Source organism: Strix uralensis, chromosome 4, assembly GCF_047716275.1.
Source record: "Strix uralensis isolate ZFMK-TIS-50842 chromosome 4, bStrUra1, whole genome shotgun sequence".
Lineage (NCBI taxonomy): Eukaryota > Metazoa > Chordata > Aves > Strigiformes > Strigidae > Strix > Strix uralensis.
In genome coordinates, this window is record NC_133975.1 from 15,298,677 (window position 1) to 15,320,692 (window position 22,016).

The 22,016-nt window shown below is 40.4% G+C and overlaps 1 protein-coding gene across 2 annotated transcripts; it reads right to left on the reverse strand.

Moving 5' to 3' along the window:
• Positions 1–229: 229 nt before the first annotated feature.
• On the reverse strand, positions 230–21,786 carry WDR1 (WD repeat domain 1). Of its 2 annotated transcripts, none has more exons than XM_074865776.1 (15): positions 21,520–21,786; positions 21,128–21,249; positions 17,097–17,187; positions 13,951–14,098; positions 12,358–12,538; positions 10,475–10,552; positions 9,693–9,773; positions 9,343–9,576; positions 8,416–8,505; positions 5,249–5,403; positions 4,501–4,588; positions 3,423–3,533; positions 2,775–2,948; positions 1,492–1,636; positions 230–1,181 (listed from the first exon to the last, which is right to left on the reverse strand). In XM_074865776.1, the coding sequence occupies exons 1-15, from the start codon at positions 21,533–21,535 to the stop codon at positions 1,072–1,074; spliced, it is 1,824 nt and encodes a 607-aa protein (XP_074721877.1). In that variant the 5' UTR covers positions 21,536–21,786; the 3' UTR covers positions 230–1,071. The 2 variants fall into 2 exon arrangements, with proteins under 2 accessions (XP_074721877.1, XP_074721878.1); XM_074865777.1 differs by having other exon boundaries at positions 5,249–5,400; positions 8,413–8,505.
• Positions 21,787–22,016: the final 230 nt, after the last annotated feature.

Sequence of the window (22,016 nt, forward strand, 5' to 3'; positions counted from 1 at the left end):
CACTAGAGATGATAACAAGTCTTCCTACTACTTTGCATCATTGTCCTCCTCCACCCTTGCTGGACTGTTAGCTTCAAATCACTTAAATGTGTTGTAGAGCGTGAGAAGGGAACTAAACACAAGATAGTGATCTGTTCACATTAGATAACAGCTTCCATACAAGTGTTCTGCACATGCAAAGGCATAAAACTTACTCAGCAAACACTATCTTCTCAAAAATCACTTCAAGTCGTAACAATGCTTCACTTTAATTCCTGTATTTTCAAAAAGGTAGTAGAAGTACTGCATTTCTTTAAACAATAACATGCTTCTCCTCCTTCAAACAGAAAATATCTTTAATCTTTGAAACAGAAATAATTCTCTGACATTGAAATGACCAGACATTCTTAATTCATGAAAGTAACAAATGTGTTTCTGAAGCAAGAAGTTGCCACAACGATTATTTGTAAACATTATACCCACAACAGTAAATACATCAAAACCCCACACTTCCACCTTAAAATAAACCACAAAGCTTTGACATGAAATACATAAAAAGTTTATTATGTATGTACCCCATTTTGTTATCTGGAGGAGAAAATCTGAGGCAACAGTTTGGTGCAGTACAGAGAAGCAAAGCAATATACAGTAGCTGCACACAGCTTGATTGGTTTCAGATCACAACTAAATACTCTTACTATGACCGTTAGTACAGAAATGTTCTGTAATTAGAAAAAATGAGAAGTATTACTCTCATGCTGTACAGTCTCATGTTTCTTGGTTAGAAAAGAACAACTGATTGAGTTTGAATCTTTCACGCCTGAATCTTTCACACCAACTCGATCGGCTGTTGCCTCTGGAATGTTCAGCACAAAGGTTAAGCTCCAGACATAATTTAAGTGCTCTTCATGTGCAAACTGTTACTGGCTAAAGCTTTCAAAGTACATTTAATTACAGATATGAACACCCTGTAAAGATATGAGGATATGAATAGCAGACCCAGAGGCCAATACAGATTCTTTAAGAGAAATGCTATGTTCCACTGCAGTAGTTCTAGTCCCTGATTAGGTCCTTCCAAAGAGAGGGCTTATTTCAATTGTAGGAGATAGACCACTCTTTGACAGAAGCATCATGGGATGTTGTTACCAGAGTATGTTCATCCAACCATGCCAAGCCGCTTACATGATGTAGTCTGTGAGCATCTGTATAGCAGTGCAAAACAACAGAAAGACTTAGGAAGGTCAGGTTGACAAAATAACTTTAGCACATATTCCAAATGTGATTTTTCAGCTGCGTTAAATACTAGTACTGTTTTTAAAAGTGACTACAAAATAACATTAACATACAAATAACGGAAGAGTTCTGGCTATTGTAGCTAGAGATTAACATAAAGGTTAAATTAGTTTGGAAATATTCAAAGCCTGCCTACCATCAGTTCTAGAAAACAGGTACTGTGTTGGATTTCAAGAACTACTAGCAACTTTCAAAAGTAAGATTTTGAAGGAAATATACCTGGTATCTTGACTCTGGTCTCTGGATCACTTACAGTCCAAACATACACCATCATGTCCATGCCTCCAGAAGCAAAGTGTTCATTGTCTGGTGACCAGGCAATACAAACAATTTTTGCATGGTGTCCATAAAAGACATTATGTTCCTATTTGAAAGTCAGAGACACAGTGTTATTTCATTAATTTAAGCTACTTCAGGAAATCGCTGGCTTTTTTGTGTAGCATCACAATAAGCTACTGCAAAACTCCAGACAATGTACATCTCGGGTGCAGATGGATGCCCTAAATAAACCAAGTGGTGGCTTCATTTTATGCTATTTATTTAAACACTTATCAGGCCAGTAAAATACAAATCTTTTGTAAAAATCGCTGAGACTTTTTCTGTGAATCAGACTGGATCAGTAAAGTGCATATAAAACACACCACTTCTTGCTTAGAAGCTTTTTAAAATAACCCCACAGATGTTTCTAAAAGCAAAATGCTTTCAATTTTTACTTGGAAAATGAAACGTTTTTGTGGAATGCCATACTGCATTTTTTACTTCAGTGTGGTTTCAGTCAAAGCTTAATGACTTTACAGGCTGATACACATATTGACTGTTCAGCTGAAAAGTGCAACTTGCCCATTTTTTGGTTCTTGGTTAAAAGACACTAGATTGAAGGATAAAGCAAGATTCCCTGCCCTAATGTATCCCTTTAATTGCTTAGTTCTTACCATGGAACTGTGTGCCACAGACAGCATAATTTTATTGCCAAGTCTGCTTTATGTACTTCATTAAATTTTATTGTACTGCACAAAACTGAGCCTGCACTCTTGTCCACTTCACAAAAACGCACACAAATTCTCCACCAGGCATGCATGTATTTTGCTGACTTTTTTTCCTTTAAAAAACCCCAACACAGTAGTGATTCAGCTGATCCCAGTAAGGAACCTGCATACTTTGTAATCTTTTGTATTTAACTGCTGCTAGCCACTGGAAATCCAACCCCTCCCCCATTTAACTATGTGTTTGTTATTAGATGGGTTTAAGTGTTTTCCCAGTAGCCAACCTATGCTGTGCATTTCCTCACCTATTCTTATGATCTGGAGTCATCACATAGGCTGCTGTGAAAAGCGACACTAACTCAAAACACCAAATAAACAGTCACAGCAACACCAAATATACATCAATGATTTAACAATTAAAGTCTCACCAGCTACACTATATTTCACCACAACAGATTTAGACATGAGATACCAGTCAGTTTGTTTTTAAACAAACAAAACTCCTGATACAACTCTTACCGCATAGCCATCAGTGACACTAAAGACAGTGACAACTTTGTTTGCATCACAGACTGCGAGAAAGGCACCATCGTGAGAATATGCCAGGTCAGTAACAGGACCTTTAGCTTCCAAAGATTTATCATCATTTTTCAAAGAGGTTCCTTGGATTGAATACAAATGGACATTCCCATCCTGCAAATTATTAATGAAGAAGAGGGGAGGTATAAAAAAAATCACTTTACAATAGAAAGAGGAAGGCTTACTGAGTTTCTGAAACTTTCTGCATCAATTCTATCTGGTAGCACTTATATTAAGAAATAGTCTAAAGAACCTGTCATTTATGCTGACTACAATCCATCAAGTCTAGAATACAGACATGATTTCTAGAATTTGCCTACTTCAAGCATACACTGGGTAAAAACAATGACATTTAAAACCAGTAAATACAAGACAAAAAAATGAAATAGACATTAGGTCACAATGGTGGAGAACCTGGGGAATGAAAGTCCAGGAATACCCATTACACATAGCTTACTTGTTATAACATTGCTGTTGTTACAAACTGCCACAATTACTTCTCAATGCAACATACCTACTACTGTTAAATGCTTCTGTTACTAGTTCCACTTGTTCAAAATAGTACAGTTTTAGCAAGTGCAACCTTACCGCTCCTCCCACTGCTGCTGTACCTCCTCCCGGGTGAATGGCTACAGCTTCTGGCTCATAGCCAAGGTCATCAATTGCAAAACATTTTTTCTTATCTTTCATCAAGACAATCTGTAAATAGAAAACCAGAAACTAAGACCCTTCTTCAAAGTGCCTAACACAAAACTATGACTAAGCCACATTGCTTAGTCATAAATAAAAATCCACTCCAGTTGCTCAGAAGTTTACTATATTCTGATCTTAAGGAAACAGTTTTATTCTTTTAAAAAAATAATGCCTCTGTGCACTGACTAACTAATCTGCTATACGGGAGTACTTACGTGCTCTACATTAGGTAGTGCAGGGCATGCTCTACTGCTTTCAGCTTCACCTCACTTGGTTTGAACATGAAACAAACATGGACAAAACAGTTTTTTTAGCAATGCTCAACTACCTTCCTGATTCACTGTTAAAGGAAGGGAGCCAGGACCAAATTAGTAGCAAATGAACACTGCGATGTTAAATTTTAGGGGCTATTTCCTAACCAGTTCTCTACTGGACAACTGGAATTACAACTCACATAGAAAACAAGTTTGGACAACACTACTGAAAGTCCCAAGCATAAAACTGGCATCCACACGGAAGGCATAAATCATTAGAAGTTAAGCATGCTTTGATACAGGATAACCCTGGTGCAATCTTTCTGGTTTTGCATGATCTGAATAGTACTGAAAAAAACCAGCAGGACCAAGACATCCTTTCCCCAAAATCACATCACTGAACAGATCAGGCAAGAGCATGATTCAGACTGGTGTAGCCTTCCAGCACAAAGCTGTACTGATAACAAAGTCAGATGAAGCCACACGAGGGACCACATGAAATTTAAATCTATATGTAAGACTGTCAGATTGTTACAAGATGTAAAAAGACAACCCTATCAAGTATCCTGCTTAATTATGTTCCCGATAGCTCTTATTAGGAAATTCTGCAGATGTGAAGGCAATCTCACACTAAACAGGTTTGTCAGAAACCATCATGTTACCACACATGGCATTATTAACAGAGCAATTGCGTTGATAATCCACAAGTTAATACTTACTTGTCCAATGCATAGAACTACAGTATAACCACCAGGACCCACAGCTAAACATTTTGGTTGAACATCCATTTTCACAGCATCCTGGCCACTGGATGAAGGTGTGTGAAGGTGGAGAAGCAGGAAAAGACAAAGCAGAAAAAAAATTATTCCATGCCTACCATTATTTAAAACTGCCTATTCAAATAATCACCCATTAATGACCAAGAACATGCATAGTTGTTTTTTAAATAATCTGCAAAGTTTCCTCCTGTTTACTGTTTAAACCATTAGTATCTTGATCAGGTAGTACACCTTCAAAGTAGAAGTCAGTGTTACTACACTACAGTCTAATTATTTAAACAAACTAGGTGATCTTAATAGGATTCCTTGAAGTTTTTTGCTTTGATTGTGTTTTCCATGAAGAAACAGCTGGGTCCCACCCCTCCTAACCACATTTATTACCAATATTCCTGGATATTTCTGATCATAAAACAGTCACCCTTCCCACAGTCCCCTAAGCCACCCAATACAAGGCAGATACCTCTCTAACCTGTGGAAGGGATGAGACAAACTGAGAAGTCTGGGATGCATTTCTTCTTGTCACAGAAAAATGCAAGGTTGGTACAGCAATTATTTCTACAGTTTCCATGGCAACTTAAAACTCGAATAAATTGCAGCATAAAATTCTTTACCATATAGATCAACAAAATTCTTGCTGTAAAATAATTAGGGCTGCAATGCTACAATAAAAGGCAACATTTTAACTAACCTGTAATCCCTCTTGCTAAGGTTGGTATAGCGCACAGTGTCATCCATACTGCAGGTGACCAGCTGATCCATTTCATCCACTGCCATTCTAGAAACCTGGTTTGTATGGCCTTTCCCAGAAAAGCCATCATTCTCTCCAGTTTCAGAATCCCAGTAATGTGCATAATAGAATTAAGGAACATTTGAAGGTATTGGTGCAGTCAGATACAGCATCATAAAAAAGTTAAATAACTGACAGAATAGCTAAGGTTAGAAGGGACCTCCTGAGATTGTTTGGTCCAACCCACTGCTCAAATCAGCATCAGCTACAACAGGCCACCCATTCCGTTGGGTTTTGAGTAACTCTAGAGATGGAGACTCTACAAGCTCCCTGGGCAACCCGCACCAGGGTTCAACCAACATCAAACCTTCAAAATATTTATTAAAGGAACCTCTGATGTTCTGTAATGAGCTAAATGACCTACCACAAACAGTAGCAAATACTGGAACAATGAGCATTAGGTCTGAGAATAGGAAATAGTTTTTAAAGAATTATAGTTGCTACATAGTTATACCATTATCCACTGCTGTTGTTTTATGTGGGCACCACTGATACAACCAGGAGCAGTCTGAGGAGTATCAAGGACTACAGAGCTCTGGGAATGGTGGTAAGGGACTCTGGAGTGCAGTAGCTTTTTCATCAGTCCTCCTGTTCAAAGGGAAGGGGTTTGAAAGGGCCAGTCGAATCTGGCAAATCAACAGTTGGTTACGGGACTGGTGCCACAGCCAGGGGTTTGGCTACTTAGACCATAGGACTCGCTTTGAGAAACCTTGTCTGCTGGGGACTGATGTGGTCCATCTGTCAGAGAAGGGGAAGAGCATCTTTGGTCACAGGCTTGCCAAGCTGGTGAAGAGGGCTTTAAACTAAAGTTGCTGGGGAACCTCAATCCATCCCACTCCTACCAGCTTGATGCCAGTGCCAGCAATAGATGCCCAGAGCCTGGAGAGGGGTCACAGGTCAGCAGGAGAGCACCTGAAGAGCAGCACAAAGGAATTCCAGCCAGTAAGTCAGCTTCATCAGGGACCCAACTGAAATGCCTCTATGCAAATGGACGTAGCATGGGGAATGAAGAAGAGGAGTTAGAGACGTGCGCATGACTGCAGGGCTACGATCTTATTGGCGTCACGGAGAGAGAGAGGAGAGAGAGACGTGGTGGGATGGCTCCTGTGACTGGAGTGTTGGAATGGAAGGATACAGGCTCTTCAGGAAGGACAGGCAGGGGAGACGAGGAGCGGGGTGGTCACCCTCTATGTCAGTGAGCAGCTGGAGTGCACAGAGCTCTGTCTGGGGATGGATGAGGAGCCGACCAAGAGCTTGTGGGTCAGGATTAAAGGGAAGGCAGGGACAGGACACGTTATAGTGGGGGTCTGCTACAGGCCACCTGACCAGGAAGACCAAGCAGACGAAGCCCTCTATAGCCAGACAGTATGTTCACAAGCCCTGGTCCTGTGATAGAGAAGTCAACAAGGAGAGGTGCTATGCTGGACCTTGTTCTAATCAACAAGGAGGGGCTGGAGGGGAGTTTGAATCTCAAGGGCAGCCTTGGCTGCAGTGACCAGGAAATGGTGGAGTTCAAGATCCTTAGAGCAGCAAGAAGGGTGCACAGCAAGCTTGCTACCCTGGACTTCAGGAGAGCAGACTTTGGCCTCTTCAGGGATCTGCTTGGCAGAGTACCATCGGATAAAGCTCTGGAGTGAAGAGGGGCCCAAGAAAGCTGGTTACTATTCAGGGATCACCTCCTCCAAGCTCAGGAGCAATATATCCCAACAAAGAAGTAGTCAAGTGAAAACACCAAGAGGCCTGCATGGATGAACAAGGACCTCCTGGCAAAGCTCAAATACAAAAAGGAGGACTACAGAGGGTGGAAGCAAGGGCAGACAGCCTGGGAGGAATACAGAGAAACTGTCCGAGCAGCCAGGGATTAGGTTAGGAAGGGCAAAGCCCTGATAGTATTAAATCTGGCCAGGAATGTCAAGGGCAACAAGAAAAGCTTCTATAGGTACATCAGTGATAAAAGGAAGACTAGGGAAAATGTGGGTCCTCTCCAGAAGGAAACAGAAGACCTTATTACCTGCGATATGGAGAAGGCTGAGGTACTCATGACTTTTTCACCTCAGTCTTCACCAACAAGTGCTCCAGCCACATCACCCAAGACACAGAGGCAAAGGCAGGGACTGGGAAGGTGTTTCTGCCCATGGCAGGGGGGTTGGAACTTTAAGGTCCCTTCCAACCCAAACCATTCTATGATAGTTACATGTCCTGCAACACTGGCCTTCCCTGATGTTGTATGTTACCATCAGTTTGAACTATTAACACTATACTACAGGTTTGTAAAGAAACAAGTCCTATCTTTGTTAACAGTTTATGCCAATGTGCCACCATTTTAATAGCAGGCAGAATGAAGGACTGCAGTTTTATTTAAGCTTCAGAACGCTGAAGAAAAGCCAACAGCCTTGTAGCCGAACATGTCCCAAACCTCACTCTTTAATATGTCCTTTGTGAACCAGACTGCATTCCCAGGGTTTTCCTCTAGAAACTAGCAGGACTGTATTAGTGTCTCAAAAGAAGTACAAGTTCTTTTCAGTAGCGAGAAAGCCTAATGACATTTGGGATTCCAAATAAAGAACACAATGTGTCACAGAGCTTCAAAAACACACCTTAATACAAGTGGGAAAAACACAACTGTAAAGAGAAATGCATGTTAATGGGTCAGAGACAGGTCAACAAGAATTTATCTCTTACCCTGAACATCTGAAAAAATGAGATACATGACTTTCAGCACATCTACCCATATACTGCATGTAACAGCAAGAAACAGCAATACATATTTTGCATGTATGACAGAATACAAGGAAAGTTACAAGAGGCTAATTTATATATTTACTCTTCCATACTAACAATCTACCTACCACAAAGAAGTGACAACTGGAAATTAAGAACTGGCTTATATTTAGCAGGCAAGTGTAAAGGCAACCAGTAAAATAAGCAAAATAAATCTTCTTCAGACATAAAATATTCACTTGTGTCCAATAAACATGTTTTTGTCTTTGGCAAAGGCTTTTTTTCTCCTCATAATGACCTCTCTCAGACTGTAAGGCTAGAACAAATGTCACTATCATTCAAAGGATATTAATATGACCATCATTACTTCCAGAGTAAATATAGGACTTTCCACCATTTTTATGCACCGTAAGACACTGAATTGATTTACTATGACCCTGTGAATGGGACACAAATAGTAATTATCGATAGGCAATTTTTCATCTAACACATACATAAATCAAACCTATTTGAGAAGAATTATAGGTTATTCAGAAAATAACACAACATTTTTATTGGCAATCATTAAAAGTCACCCAGAATACAAATCAGTAACGGTGCAATCATTTCACTGTTGCAGCACTGCTATTTCCATGTACTACTCCTTGAAGAGAAGGAATAAGCACCATAAATATCCTTATTAGCCAGCTGGGCCAAAATACTTTCATGGTCTTTTCATCAACGAAGTTTGCTTTTCAGGTACTTTATGATTCAGGGAAGAGGACTAAGTATGGCCATGTACTCACAGCAACTGCCAGAATTATAGCAGCAATAGCAAGAATCTGGGACATCTGTTTCTAGTTCATGTAAAAATGTAAGTTCCCATGAGAGTGCTGTGTCAGCGAACTCTTTAAATCCTAAAATTAAAGCTCGCTTGCACAGTAACCCTAGTCACCTTGTTCACAACACACTAGCTCTGGTGGAACACTACCAGCGATGTCTTGTTCTATCTATGCTGTATTTCTCTTCTCAAGAACACTTAAAAGCTGCTATGAAAGATCAGTTGATAACCTTAACTGAAACAAAAAATCAGCCTATATATTTGCACAAAGCACAGTATCATGCACGTAACATTTTAACTTCTTGATTCACGTGACTTGCAACAATCACTCATGGCTTGTCTGGCAATGCCAATTTACAAAACCATTTTTCAATAGTTACTATTCCATCTAGACAACTTCAACCACCGAGTCATTTATTGCAGAAACTGGTGCAACAACAAAAGTTTAACTTACCTTTATGACACGTAAAGGTTTATTTGGATTGTTCTTGTCCAAATAATTGATATAGCCAGACAGGGAGATAGTCAGTAAATGGTCTTTCTGCCACAAGCAACCCAGCTGCTGATCCAACACATTTGATCCCATGTTAAAAGTATTGACAACAGAATTAGCACCAACATCCCAGATTTTAGCAGTTTTATCTCCAGAAGCAGAAAGCAACTGACTACTGTCAGGGCTCCAACTAATCTGTAAAAATGAACATCATTACAAGATAGTAAATGCATTTATTATTGCAACACTTCACAGTCCATGAACTTGGTAATGAAATAGTACGGACCATTTGCAAATGAAGTGATACTTACAGCATAAATACCTCCATCATGAGCTTTGCCTCCACCAAGAGCACAGACTTTTTCTCCAGTCTTCCCATCATAGACAAAAATCTAAAAAGAGCACACAGAAATATAACTTAAAGTTAAAAAGCAGTAACACGAAAAACCCAAGAACTGAAACATTGTTACTTGCACTGCACAGATCATTCTTCTGTTTCAGGGCATGCTTGCAGGTGTATCAAACACTAGATTTTTGAAGAAGAGGCACAAATATTCCTGTGTTTAATACTTAAGACTAAACAAATGAGATGACGATTGTAAATAATCAGAGTAAGCCACTCTGTACATTGGATCCTGATATTTGAAATTCTGGAAGATGGTACATTTTTTACTCCTGCAGCGATAGCAGTTGCTTCACACATGGGAATCTGCCTTCTTAGAAGGAGTTACCTGTGGTAACAGTGTCATTGTTGAACCTGCCCTTATCAACAGGGAGTCCACATGGAGCTGGGTGGCTATCTATGAGTTCAGTATTCCAGCCAGGCTTCTCAGTATCATAACAAGGACATACATGACCCAAAAATCTAATGTTTCTGCCAAAATAACCTGTAAGAAGTAATATGCTAGGGAGATGGAATGGGGGAAAAACAGCTGAGTAAGAATAGTCTGGTTGATGTCAGTTGTTGCAGCTTTATATCTTGGCATGAAAAAAGAAGCAACATGGATTTTACAATACTAATCCTATTCCCAAAATATACAAGAAAAATCTTCTCATGCTAAAATAACTACAAAAGGAGTTCCTTGTTTTTTACCTGGCCATCTGCACTAGCTGTAGCAAATCTGTTCCCATCAGGAGAAAACCTCACACAGTTCACAAACCGTGTATGGTCCTGTAGGAAAAAAGTAAGAATCAGCACACAAAACAACAGACCTTTACACATAGAAGATAATCCAGTAACAATGAAGCTCTCTTACATGCAAGCCATAAATTAGCTGTACAGGAGATGCCTGCTGTAGAGAATTGCTACAGAGCAGGTCTAGCCTCTATCTGAAGAGGCAGAGTACATATACAGGATCAAGAACAGTCCAGGGAAGAAATTGTGAGATCAGTACTGAGGTAGGTCAAACAACCCAATACCAGGTGAATGAGTGTTCAGTTTCAGGGACAGGTAGGAAAAAACCCTCAGCTGCAGCCTAGATGCAAACATGGGATTCTTCCCCTCTGGTCACTGAATTCTTCTGCAACGTTCCCCAGATTTTGACTCTTGCTTCATTGAGCAAGTAAGTTTTATACACAGAAGAGTACTTTATCTTCTGATTGTAAAAAATACTGGCATGAAGAGTAAGTTACTATTTTACTGGAATTTCACTTCTGGGAGACTGCATTAGTGGTAGCTCTGTGAAGTAACCAGGCAAGACTGATGCACGTTCCCCCAAATAGACTGTTTACAAGTAGGAGACTATTCAAACCATGCTAACTAGAAAACACGCGTTAAATAGGGAAGCACCACAATGAGGCCAAAGCTCCCATGAAAAGAGATTTAGGAGACTATTTTTAGTATTATGAAAGGCAGTTTCTAACCTACTTTAACTAAACTTTTTTTCTTCCTGATATCTCAAAGCTCTAATCTAAACCATGTAACAGCCTGTACCAGAATCCCAACTCAAATATCACTTTAAAAGGAAGACTGCATCACATACCAGTCTAAGCAGCACTGGTAAGCAACTCAGACTTTGGAGTTCCAAAAGAACCAGCTTAGCAAAATGCAAGTATCAACTTAAGTTCAGAAATATATTAGGCAACTACATCATTGCATTGGATTGCACAGCTCAAAACAATTCCTTTTCTAGAACTGGAATGGAATCCTTGCTAAAGTCAGTGTATGAAGACTACAAGGCACATACTTAATAAAAGGCCTACAACTGTGTTTTTAAAAATAAAGAACTAAACATTTTGAATTTACTACTGCAATAATATCCAGTATCTCTGCAATAGTCATGTCTTCTGCCATCAGAAACAGCTGCAGAAGCTTTTGGCTTTTCATTTTCTTTGGCCTCAAGCAACAATGTTTTAATTGTGGTAGTTCCAGGCTTTGTTTCATTTACATAAAGAAATTTTAACTAGTAGAATAAGAAACAAAAAGTGAAAAGAAATGTAGAAACAGAAAACTGATCACAGAAGTTACATCCCCATTCCTCCTAGAAATCAGTTACACTTTCAAATATCTACACTCACCCTTTCTAAGATGCCCTGGGATTTCAGATTTGAGCACTCTTAAGCAGATTGGAAAATTCACACCACCACATTTCTTGAATCAAGCACCCTGAAGAGTATTAAGAAATTCTACGCATGTCTGCGCTGGGAAGTAGAGCTCAGAAAGCACCAAAAGGGCCAATGAAACATCCTACTTAAGTTATGGAAGAGAATGAAGAGCCAAAGAAAAAAAATCGGAAAAAGTGTTTCAGGTTTTCTTCTTAACCAATCATTTATTTCAGTTTTCTTGGCCTGAGACAAGCCTTCAGTTATACTCATACATGGGTTTAAGAAAGCCACTTGACACAACTGTGCCTCAAAAGGGGAAGCTAAGAACTTTTGTTATAACAGCGAGTTGTGACAAGAACTGCAAGCATGCTGGAAAGCTTTTAGTCAACTTGCTGTACAGTTTAACAGAGCCACATCTAAACTTAAACTCACACTTATTGTAAACTTGAACTTGAATGGCGGTCCCTCAAAGAAAGCGGCACAATTGTCATCACTGCCAGTTGCCAGACGATACGGTCTTGTTTGTTTAATGTCCACACTATTGATCACTTTGTTGTGCCCAGTAATCTCGCCAACAGAAGAACCACTATCCCACAGGAACACTGCTCCAAATCTAGTTAGAAAAGCACACAATAACTACAATTCATAAAAGTTACACATAGATTAACTCCTTGAGCATCTGCAAACAGCAGATTTGAGTGCACTCAGAGAGACGAAATTAGGTCATCTCGTTAATCTCACACAAATGCATCATAGTTCCCGGAAGGATTATTTGAGATCTTGCTGGAGAGAAAATCTAATCAATAGGAGACATTTTCTGAAGGGGACAAACAAGCAAATTTTACATATAAAGCTCCTAAAATTCAGAGATCTGAAAGATATTCTTCAGTAAGTCTGTCAGTTTATAAAAGCAAGCAGTAAATTATTCCATCTGCCTAGTCACTACACAAGAATGCAGGAAACTAAGGTAACAATGACATCTGATCATTTATCTGATTATTTAGCCTAGATCGGGTACCACTTTTACAACTATTATTACTTAAAAGTTGAAGGAAGAAGAGTTGTAACAGTATTTTTGTCAGTTCTTACTTTAAATCACCTTAAAAAAAAAATCACTATAATCAATACAGTGGCATTAAACTGCCAGACCATCACTACTAAAAAGGGTTCTACAATATCACTTCAGCAAAATTCTAGACTGAAAGTACATCCACTTAACAGGAAACTGGCAGACTTTTTGAAGTAGGAGAGCAAGTTATCTACCCAGGGGCAGGTGGGGATGGAGGGAGGGATGGAGGACAAAAAAAAAGGTGTCTCTCAAATATCAGGACACAGTACATGATGGTGATTAAAAAGTGGTGCAAGGGGTCACAGAACAGGACCATGCCATGTTTTTCAGATCTTTAGGCATACAGCTACCTCGTCTGGACTCTACCTTAAAGATCTGTCAGTCTTTAAATATTAATGAAAGGATATAAACCTGACTAATGGACACATTTAGTCAGTCAAGAACAACTGGCTGTGATTTTCTTTTAATTACCATAAGGCCTAATAATATGGGCATATTGCTGAGGGAGAAAATTCAGATACACTTTTTTATTTTTTTTAACTCTTATTCAGTCATGTCCTTCCAATTTGGGAGGGGTGAAAGAAAAGGAAGAAGAATTGTCTTGTGCTTCTCCCTTCCTACTCTATCAGATTTAGACAAAAAAAAAATCCACCAAAAGGCATACTGAACAGCTATCATTGAATGTAATACCCACCTCTTAAAAAACAAAGAAACCCCACACAATTTTAAACAGAATGATTTTAACAGAACTGTATTTTACAAGTAGCTTTACAGCTGCCTAACACTGCATAAAGAATTCTGCAGCAAAACAGCACAACTTGAAGTCTAAACAGAAAAAAAGCCAAGACTTTCTTCCCCTGAAGAATTAAAAGCTTTCTGCAAAGAACCTGCTTTGTTAGAATACAGAGGCTTACAGTATATATACATACATATACTCACACAAAAGAATTACTCACTTTTCCCTTCCTTCTCCAACCACAGCAATTCTCTTGCTGTCTTCAGTCCAGGCAAGGTCCTTTATTTTTCCTGCAAATGGCTGATACTCATACTTCAGTAGGTGTTCCTTCTGTGTAGTATCCCAGATTCTCAGCTTTCCAGAGACATCTGCCATAATAAAATAGAATATAACTATTGTTGTTCCAGCATGACTCGGTCACATGACTCAGCAATCTGCCAGGATACAGATTTTCAGCTACACTGAACACTTGTAGTAGGGACCTATTATCTTACCCTATTACAATTACTACAAATTACTTGATTTAGGAATGCTGAAGACTACATCCATCTCACTGAATTATGTTTTTAACTCTACATTAAAGTTCAAGACATGCAACAATAAATACAACACATGGAGCCAACTTTTGCAAACAAGAGGTGAAAAAATTGCACAGTAAGAGGGTAGGAACTCTGCTAGTATGCGTTAAGTGTTATACACAAAAAAACTCCACCCCAAACGAGCCCACGTCCCCAGCAGCTACAAGATGGCTTACCCACACTTCATTGGGAAGTAAGCCACCCTATGTCCACAATAAGAAAGCAATCTGGTGGACAGTGGCTGATGTACTAAAATTCAGTTTTGTACCTTCAAAGCAAACCTGTTTTGCATACAAATACCAGTTATATGCAAACTTACAAAGATTTCTGCCTATAGAGCTCGATTCATGCACACTCATTGGCATACTTTTTCTATACAAAAGCATGTACACACTTAATGTTGTATGTGGGTACCTACACTATCTGGATTACTACAAAGGAATCCAACAGAATACTCAAAAATGGTAATGTCACAAGCAGCAGACATAGCACAGCTCATAACAATTTAAGACTTAATATAATGAAAACTTCCTTGGTCATTGTTTCCTTCCAGTATTACACAGCCCTAGAGCTTGCTTCTATTCAAGAGTAGTTACTGTGGTGCAGCACTGTAACCAGAGGAATCGTGTAAACCTGTCCACGTAGAGAACATCTCTAACGAAACCCACACAGCAAATTCTGTGTGTACTGGACCCTTCATAAAACCCACTGTTTCAGAATAAACCACCTCAGCCGAACGCTTTTGAGTTCTGTTCACTGTTTATCAGTGCATCTGTACAGTCCAATTTAAACATACAGCAACCCTGTATCTTTGGGACCTGGTCGTGGACCATGGACACATATTCTCCACTTTTTCTAAAAGGACAGATGCAGAATCCTCCATTTTACATAGACAATTTGTTATTGAAGCAGAATTTTAATGTGGGCTTCAAAATTTAATTGTTTGCTTCATCTGTTAATAGACAGGATACATATAGCTTTAGCTTTGTGGTATCTCCCATTACTGCATCTGCTATGGTCGCAGTAAGAGAAATTACCATAAAAGCCACAAAGCATATTGCCAAAGGTCTGTCTCATCAAGCACATGAAGTATTAATGCAGGTTGCATGGCTAATGCAAATTTATAGATAGAGAAATGACTCTTACATGTTATACTTAGAAACAGCTTAAACAGCCTGATACTATCTTCAGACCCCATGCTCAGCAGTATCACAGAACTATTTATAAAAATTGTCTTCTGTATGTCATTTAAAGGGAAATATTGCAGCGTAAACTCATTTACTTGGGTATGACAGACAACCTCTGAAAAGAGTCAGCTGAATACTTCCCTCCCAGGAGCAAGGAGCTTCCTTAAGCTGATCACAAATGAAAAACTTTTTCACAGAGCAGGCTCTGTATATATTATTGTTCTTTTACAGAGGACTGAAAATCTACAAGGCTACAAGAACAAATTAGATGGTTATTCTGAGGCTTGCGTACAGCACAGACCTAGAGCACCAAGCCTGTAGGATAAAGAATGCAAACTGGATTTTAAGAAGGTATTCAATTTGACATATGGTCCACACACAAGACTGAGCCAAGAAAATCCTGGCTCTGGTTCTTTTCAGATGGGGGGTGGGGCAGGGGGGCAAAAAAAAAAAAAAGCTGTGCTATCAGTGTCCTTAAAGCTTCTCAGTACTCAAAAGATACATATTCCAATACAGCTTTATGATATGCAGGAAGCCAAGTAGGAAAGAATATTTTACATTTTTAAAATATAAATTGTGCCCTTAAAATTGCTGAGAGGGAAATTCCCATTCTACTAAGACCCATGCATGGGTCGGGACTCCCATTTTAAGGAGTTCATATTCAAAAGGTTTTATTTTCAGATGTATTACTTAGAGTATTTCTGTATTTGGGCACATTACTTGCTTCTGAAGTGTTTCTAGTTGACAATGGCAAGCATATTTTAAAAAAATTCCATAGATTAACCACAACTATTTTAAAGAAGTGGAAGTTGTAGTATTGTATTTATCAATATTCTTCAACTGTATACCAGTCCTCCTGAAAAAAGATCAATTATTTGAAGCAAGCTTCTATTAAAAATGGTTGGTTTAGTTCTTTGTAAGTCATCAAAAACCATAGTTATTTCTGCTACCAATCCAGGAAATTCATGCTGTAGAGATTCATGTTACACATTCTCAGACTATTGGTTCACATGCATTATACAGAAACTGAGATCAGCCTCCTTCCCTGCTAACTTACCAAAAAAAGCTTTTTTAGTTCAGGTTAACAAATGTAAAAAAAAAAAATCCAAACAAAAAACAGGCCAAGTCTTGCCAAGTTCAGTCAGGAAGAAAGGGGGAGGGAAAAGGCAGGAGTACACACTGATCTAGAATCCCTCCCCTGCCCCCAAAGTATGAAAGTTTATTAATAAAGAGAAACAGTAGTCCTGTTATTCTGCTGCACATATACAAGTCATTCATTACACTAGGATTTAGTCTCTTTAATGCTTTACACTAAGTACTTCAAGTCCATTTTCAGGTTCTTTTTCCTTTAAATAATAAATTTTAAAAAGACCAAGCATGTCACTAACCTCACTGCTTTAGAAACAGGCTAGAGGAACAACTACAGAAATGGTTCCTCCCTCAGGCATCTATACATAATTCCACTGGAGCATGTCACATTGCCTATGTGTATTCGTACATAAACGTGAAGCGTTACTACTCTGTTTTGCCAGTAAGTTTTGCATCAAGCACTTTAACAGCTCCGTCCACATATCTCATCCAGCATGCGCACTGATACTTACCTCCAGATGCTATGTAGAATCCACTGGGAGCATACTTGGCAACTACAACCTGATGGGCATGCTCAGTGTAGATGTCAGCAATTGCAGGATTCTAGTTTAAAGGAAAATAAAGTTACTAAGTTGTATTTCCTGGTTTTCAAAGGAGTAAAATCACACACTCAAAGATAAAATTCAGGATTTCTCCTTGTACTCCTTCTCTCACACCCTTCCTTCCAGCTTAAATTGAGTTATTGTCTAAAACTGAGAAGTGCAATACACTGCTGTCCAGTATGACTAAAACAACACACTAATTTCTAACTGAAACAAATAAGGTATTTTCTCTAACAGCTAGAGCTGGTGTGACCCTTTCCTCTCCAATACCTGCTGAAAGGTAGAAAAGTGTTCTCCAAAATAACAGGCCAAGCAATGGACTTTAAGGGGGCTGGCCCAGATGAGGCTATTAGTCAAGCAGAATACTAAACATGAGCTGTGCTTTGCAACACATCCAAAAGTTCTACTGCAGTTGAGTATGAAAATTAAGCATATGGTTAACCATATTGCATGGCCGTTAATCATCACCCTGTACTCAAGATCCCTCAGTAACAAATGAGGTGTGCAAAGCTTGCTCTTTCTTGCCGATTGCAATCTGGTTAAAAAGCTAATAGAGTAGCACAGGGAAATATGTTCTTCCTACTATCAAGAGTTGTACTGGAATTCTGAGAGAAATTCACTGTCGCTCTATCACAATTTTACCTCTTCAGCGTTGGAACATGCTTTCAGATGCTTCAGGTTGGACAATAAAACTCAGTATCTCAGCAGAACAGTAGTGTTACACTACAGAGGTGCCTCACAAATCAAAAAAGGATGACATCAAGGCAAAAATCTGCTCTCAAATTAACTGTATAAAAAAAAGGCTGTTCTGCACATCTTCCAAATATAGTGCATATATGCTACAACAGTACTCCTTACAAAAAGTGCATATATGCTACATACACTACTCCTTACAAAAATTTTTCTACCAGTTAACAGGTATCTTCCAGCTCCAGAAACTTAACTCCGACAGTCAAAACAAAAGTCCATTTTAACTATATAATTAATACAGATTTATTCAACCAAACCAGAAAACCACCTGATGTTATGGTATGACTCAGTCATCCAATCAGGAAAAACTAAAACACCCGCTCTGTGCTAGAAAGCAGACAGTCTCCTGCTCACAGGAGTTCTTGCTATTGCAGCACTGTTACATCTCAGGAGACAGAATACAGCTTACTCATGCAAGAAGCAGCTCTTTTTCACTCCTGCTTTTATACATCACCTGAGTGCATTACAGCCCTACTTAAGTCACAATCATCTACATTTACAGCATACACATCACTCTCAATTTTGTGTACAACTGGATTTTACCTAAGCAAGACAAGATAACATTTTCCCCATGCAATAGCTGCATCACCTGCAATTTCAGGGAGCTCAAAACCCCCACACGCTTTGTCAGTAATGGCATACATGAGTATAAATTAGCTGCTATTTTACAGCAAGAATGTCCAAGAGCCCATGAAGCTAAGATGAGAGACTGCACTTAACAGACTAACTTAAAGGGTTAAACAAAAGATAAGACTCCCAAATTTAAGATATAGTAAATAGATTCAGGAAAACAGGTAATAAGTTAGAGTTGCCAATTTAAATGCTGTTTATTTGATAACATTATTTCTGCTTGTAAAGTCAGTTTTTTAACTTGCATGCCTTTCATATCAAAACCCAGAAACACCCCACTTGTAAAGAGATTTTAGCATAAGATATATTGTTAGCTGGGACAAATGCAGTACCTAATACTAGATTCAACAAGAGTGAGCTTATGTGGCTTATTTCAAACACTGAAACCAGAGCCACATATGAAAGTGAGCAGTTGAAGTTCCAAGCTTCAAAGTAGGTTTAGACCCATGAAGACAATAAAATATTAATGAGGTATGAAACCCTTACAAATATCACTAGTCCTTCTGACTCACAGTATTCTTCCAGCACTGTTCCAGGACTTTTTCTTGTTAAAGGAAGTCTCTAGCTCATGCTCAAAGATCAAGCATTAACCCTGAAGAGTATTTTCATCACTGATTAGGTAATACTAGATAACTTCTGACTTGAGACAGGTGATCACCGCATTCTGATGACCTGTTTTTTTAATTAGAGCACAACCATCTCATTGTAGAACAGTTCATGGAGGGATTACACATAGACCTCCCACTATTTCATTTGCTTGTTGCAAACTATTATCCAGGCCTCTATACTATTCAGAGAAGGCATGGCTCTCGCCTAAGAGCAGAGACACTTCCATGTTGGGTTATGAACAAACTGCAACGTTCTCCAACACAAAAGCCATAGTACAGGCTTTGGTCAGTTTTTGTGTCACTGCTACAACACATTCTACAGTTGTCTGCAGAGCATCACCTGTCAATTATTAACAGTAGCAGACTCTCCTTGCCAGTTAGGTAAGTTTGCATACCAGCATGAATTACACCATAAAACTGAAGGATTTATGACTTCTATTCTCAACTTCCCTTGAGAGTTTAAACAGTTCTAAATTTGAATTCCCACAATCCCACTTCATCTGTATTCAGACTGGGCCATGCACTCTATGTTCCGGCTCATGCTGGGACTAACATTTGCACTGAGCAAATCTTCAGCAATCTGATTCAGGAAGATAAAAGCAAACTGTTTTCTTCCAATTTAACCCCCAAAATAGGGTCAGATGAGCACTAATGACAGTGTGAGGAGGTCACAATCCATAACTTGGGCAAAAACTGTAACATAAGCAGAGTGGCTTTTCTCTCTTCTCTCATCACACTGTGTGCCATTACAGTGTTTAACTAGGGCTTCTGGTTTCAGAAAATTGAACTTTTCTTGATACCAGGAGTGAAACACTATTACAACAACATTATACCAAGACATTGAAACCAAAGCACAAGCTTATTTTTGGTTTTAAGTGGGTAAATTTAAACCGGTATCTAACAAGAAATTTGCAAATAATTAAGTTATTCATAGCATTTCTGTATTACCGCATGACAATGAAGAAATGTCTGAATATAGTGGGGGTGATGAGATAAATCAGGAAAACAGCTCACAACAATTCCGTTTACAAAGGTGGTTTACAGAAGCACCCATAAATAAATCCATTGTTGTGGAGACTAAAAATTCCAGAGGTATGATCTGTTCCCCTGCAGCCCTCCCCACTGCAGACCAAATCTGCAGTAAGAGAGGAAAGTAAATCTAGGGGAGAATTTGATATTCTAAAGAACAAGCATTTACTTTGAAAAGTGTATTTTGAAAACCAGTAGCAAGATAATAGCCTAGACATGTAATGCTTCCTCTGTACTTCTCAAAGGGATGCCATCTTTGAAAAGAATTTAAATAACTCGCTTAACATTTCTCTAGTTACCACCAGAGAAGAAAAAAATCTCCAAACCTCCACACCACTGAAAACATTAACTGGGGTATTCTAATATTTAATCGATGAGAAAAGTTCCCTGTTGACCCGGGCTGAGAACTCAACATGCAGACAGCTCGCCACAGAGTCAGGCAACTGACAACTGTTTTGATTCCTGGAGTGCAGAGGAATAAAACCAGAAAGCTACGGACTAATGCATTTAAAGATACTGTTTGCAAGTATCTGCATGCTTCTCTTACAAGCTAAAGGCCCAATACAGCAAATAGGGAAGAGTTCATTTATTAGGCAAACACAACACTCAACTTCATAATAGTGATACTTAAGAAGATAAACAGGGCCAACCAGAATATACCAGACTCTCGTCTATAAATCCTATGCAAAGAGAGGGAGAGAACTGCACATTTTACTGAGATTTTCTGCAGGTTTTTAAGCCGCTGCCCATGGTTTTATGCCTGAGTCATGCACCCTGCTTATTCCCCTACTGCTGATCTGTGACCTCAATTGAAATTACTAAGTGGGAATGAAGCACAGGGTTTTAAAGGAGAGGGGCTGGGAAATAAAATGAAACTTAGCGAAAGCTCTATACAACAAAATAAAATAAATCAGGATACATTACATCAATGTTTCTGATGACGACACATTTTCCATTGGTATACAGAAAATTGTTGCCCTTAGGATCACCTCCGATAATTTTGGAAACGCCTCGTTCAACCTGCGGGAGGCTGGCGAACACTTTTTCTACGTGAAAAGGAGAAAGGGGGGAGGGGGGGGGTGGGAAAACGTTTTATTTCTGCCCGTTCAGGGACGCCAGCCGAGCTGCCGAACGCCTTGCCGGCAGGCGCGGTCACTTGTTGCTGTCAGCGGGCTGTGAGGGAACGCCGGCTCCGCGGCGGCGGAGGGCCTCCCGGCGGCCCCTCAGCCCGCGGGGCGCCGCGCCGCCGCCACCCGGCCCCCCTCCCGCGCCCGGCCTCTCGCCCCGCTCCCGGCCCCCGCCCCGCAAGGGCTTACTGATCTCGTACGGCATCTTCGCCCACTTGTTACCGCGGCGGGCGGTGGTGCCGGGCAGGAAGGGCTGGGAAGGGCGGCGAGCGCAGCCCCGCGCAGCGCAGCGGACCGGCCTCTCGCGCTCCCGGCCGCCGCCTCAGCCCCGCGGCGCCCAGCTGCACGAACCAGGAAGCGCCCGCGCGGGCCGCCGCTCTCCCCTGCCTTTGACCATATATAGTCAACTCTGCTCGCGCCGCGCCGCTCCCCGCCAGCCCGCGCCCCGCGCCCTCCCCCGGAAATGCCGTCGGCTCGGCCGGGCCCGGCGGGGGCTGCGCTGGGGCGGCCGCAGGAGCCGGCCCCGCCCCGGCAGGGAGCTGCGCGCAGGCCGCGGCGAGCGGGCGGGCGGGCGGGGGAGCCACGGCGGGCGCCACACGGCGGCTCTGCCCGGCCTCGGGGTGGGCGCCGCCGGGCGGGGCTGCGCATGCGCGGGACCCCTCCCCCGCGTGGGTCTCCTCGGGGCC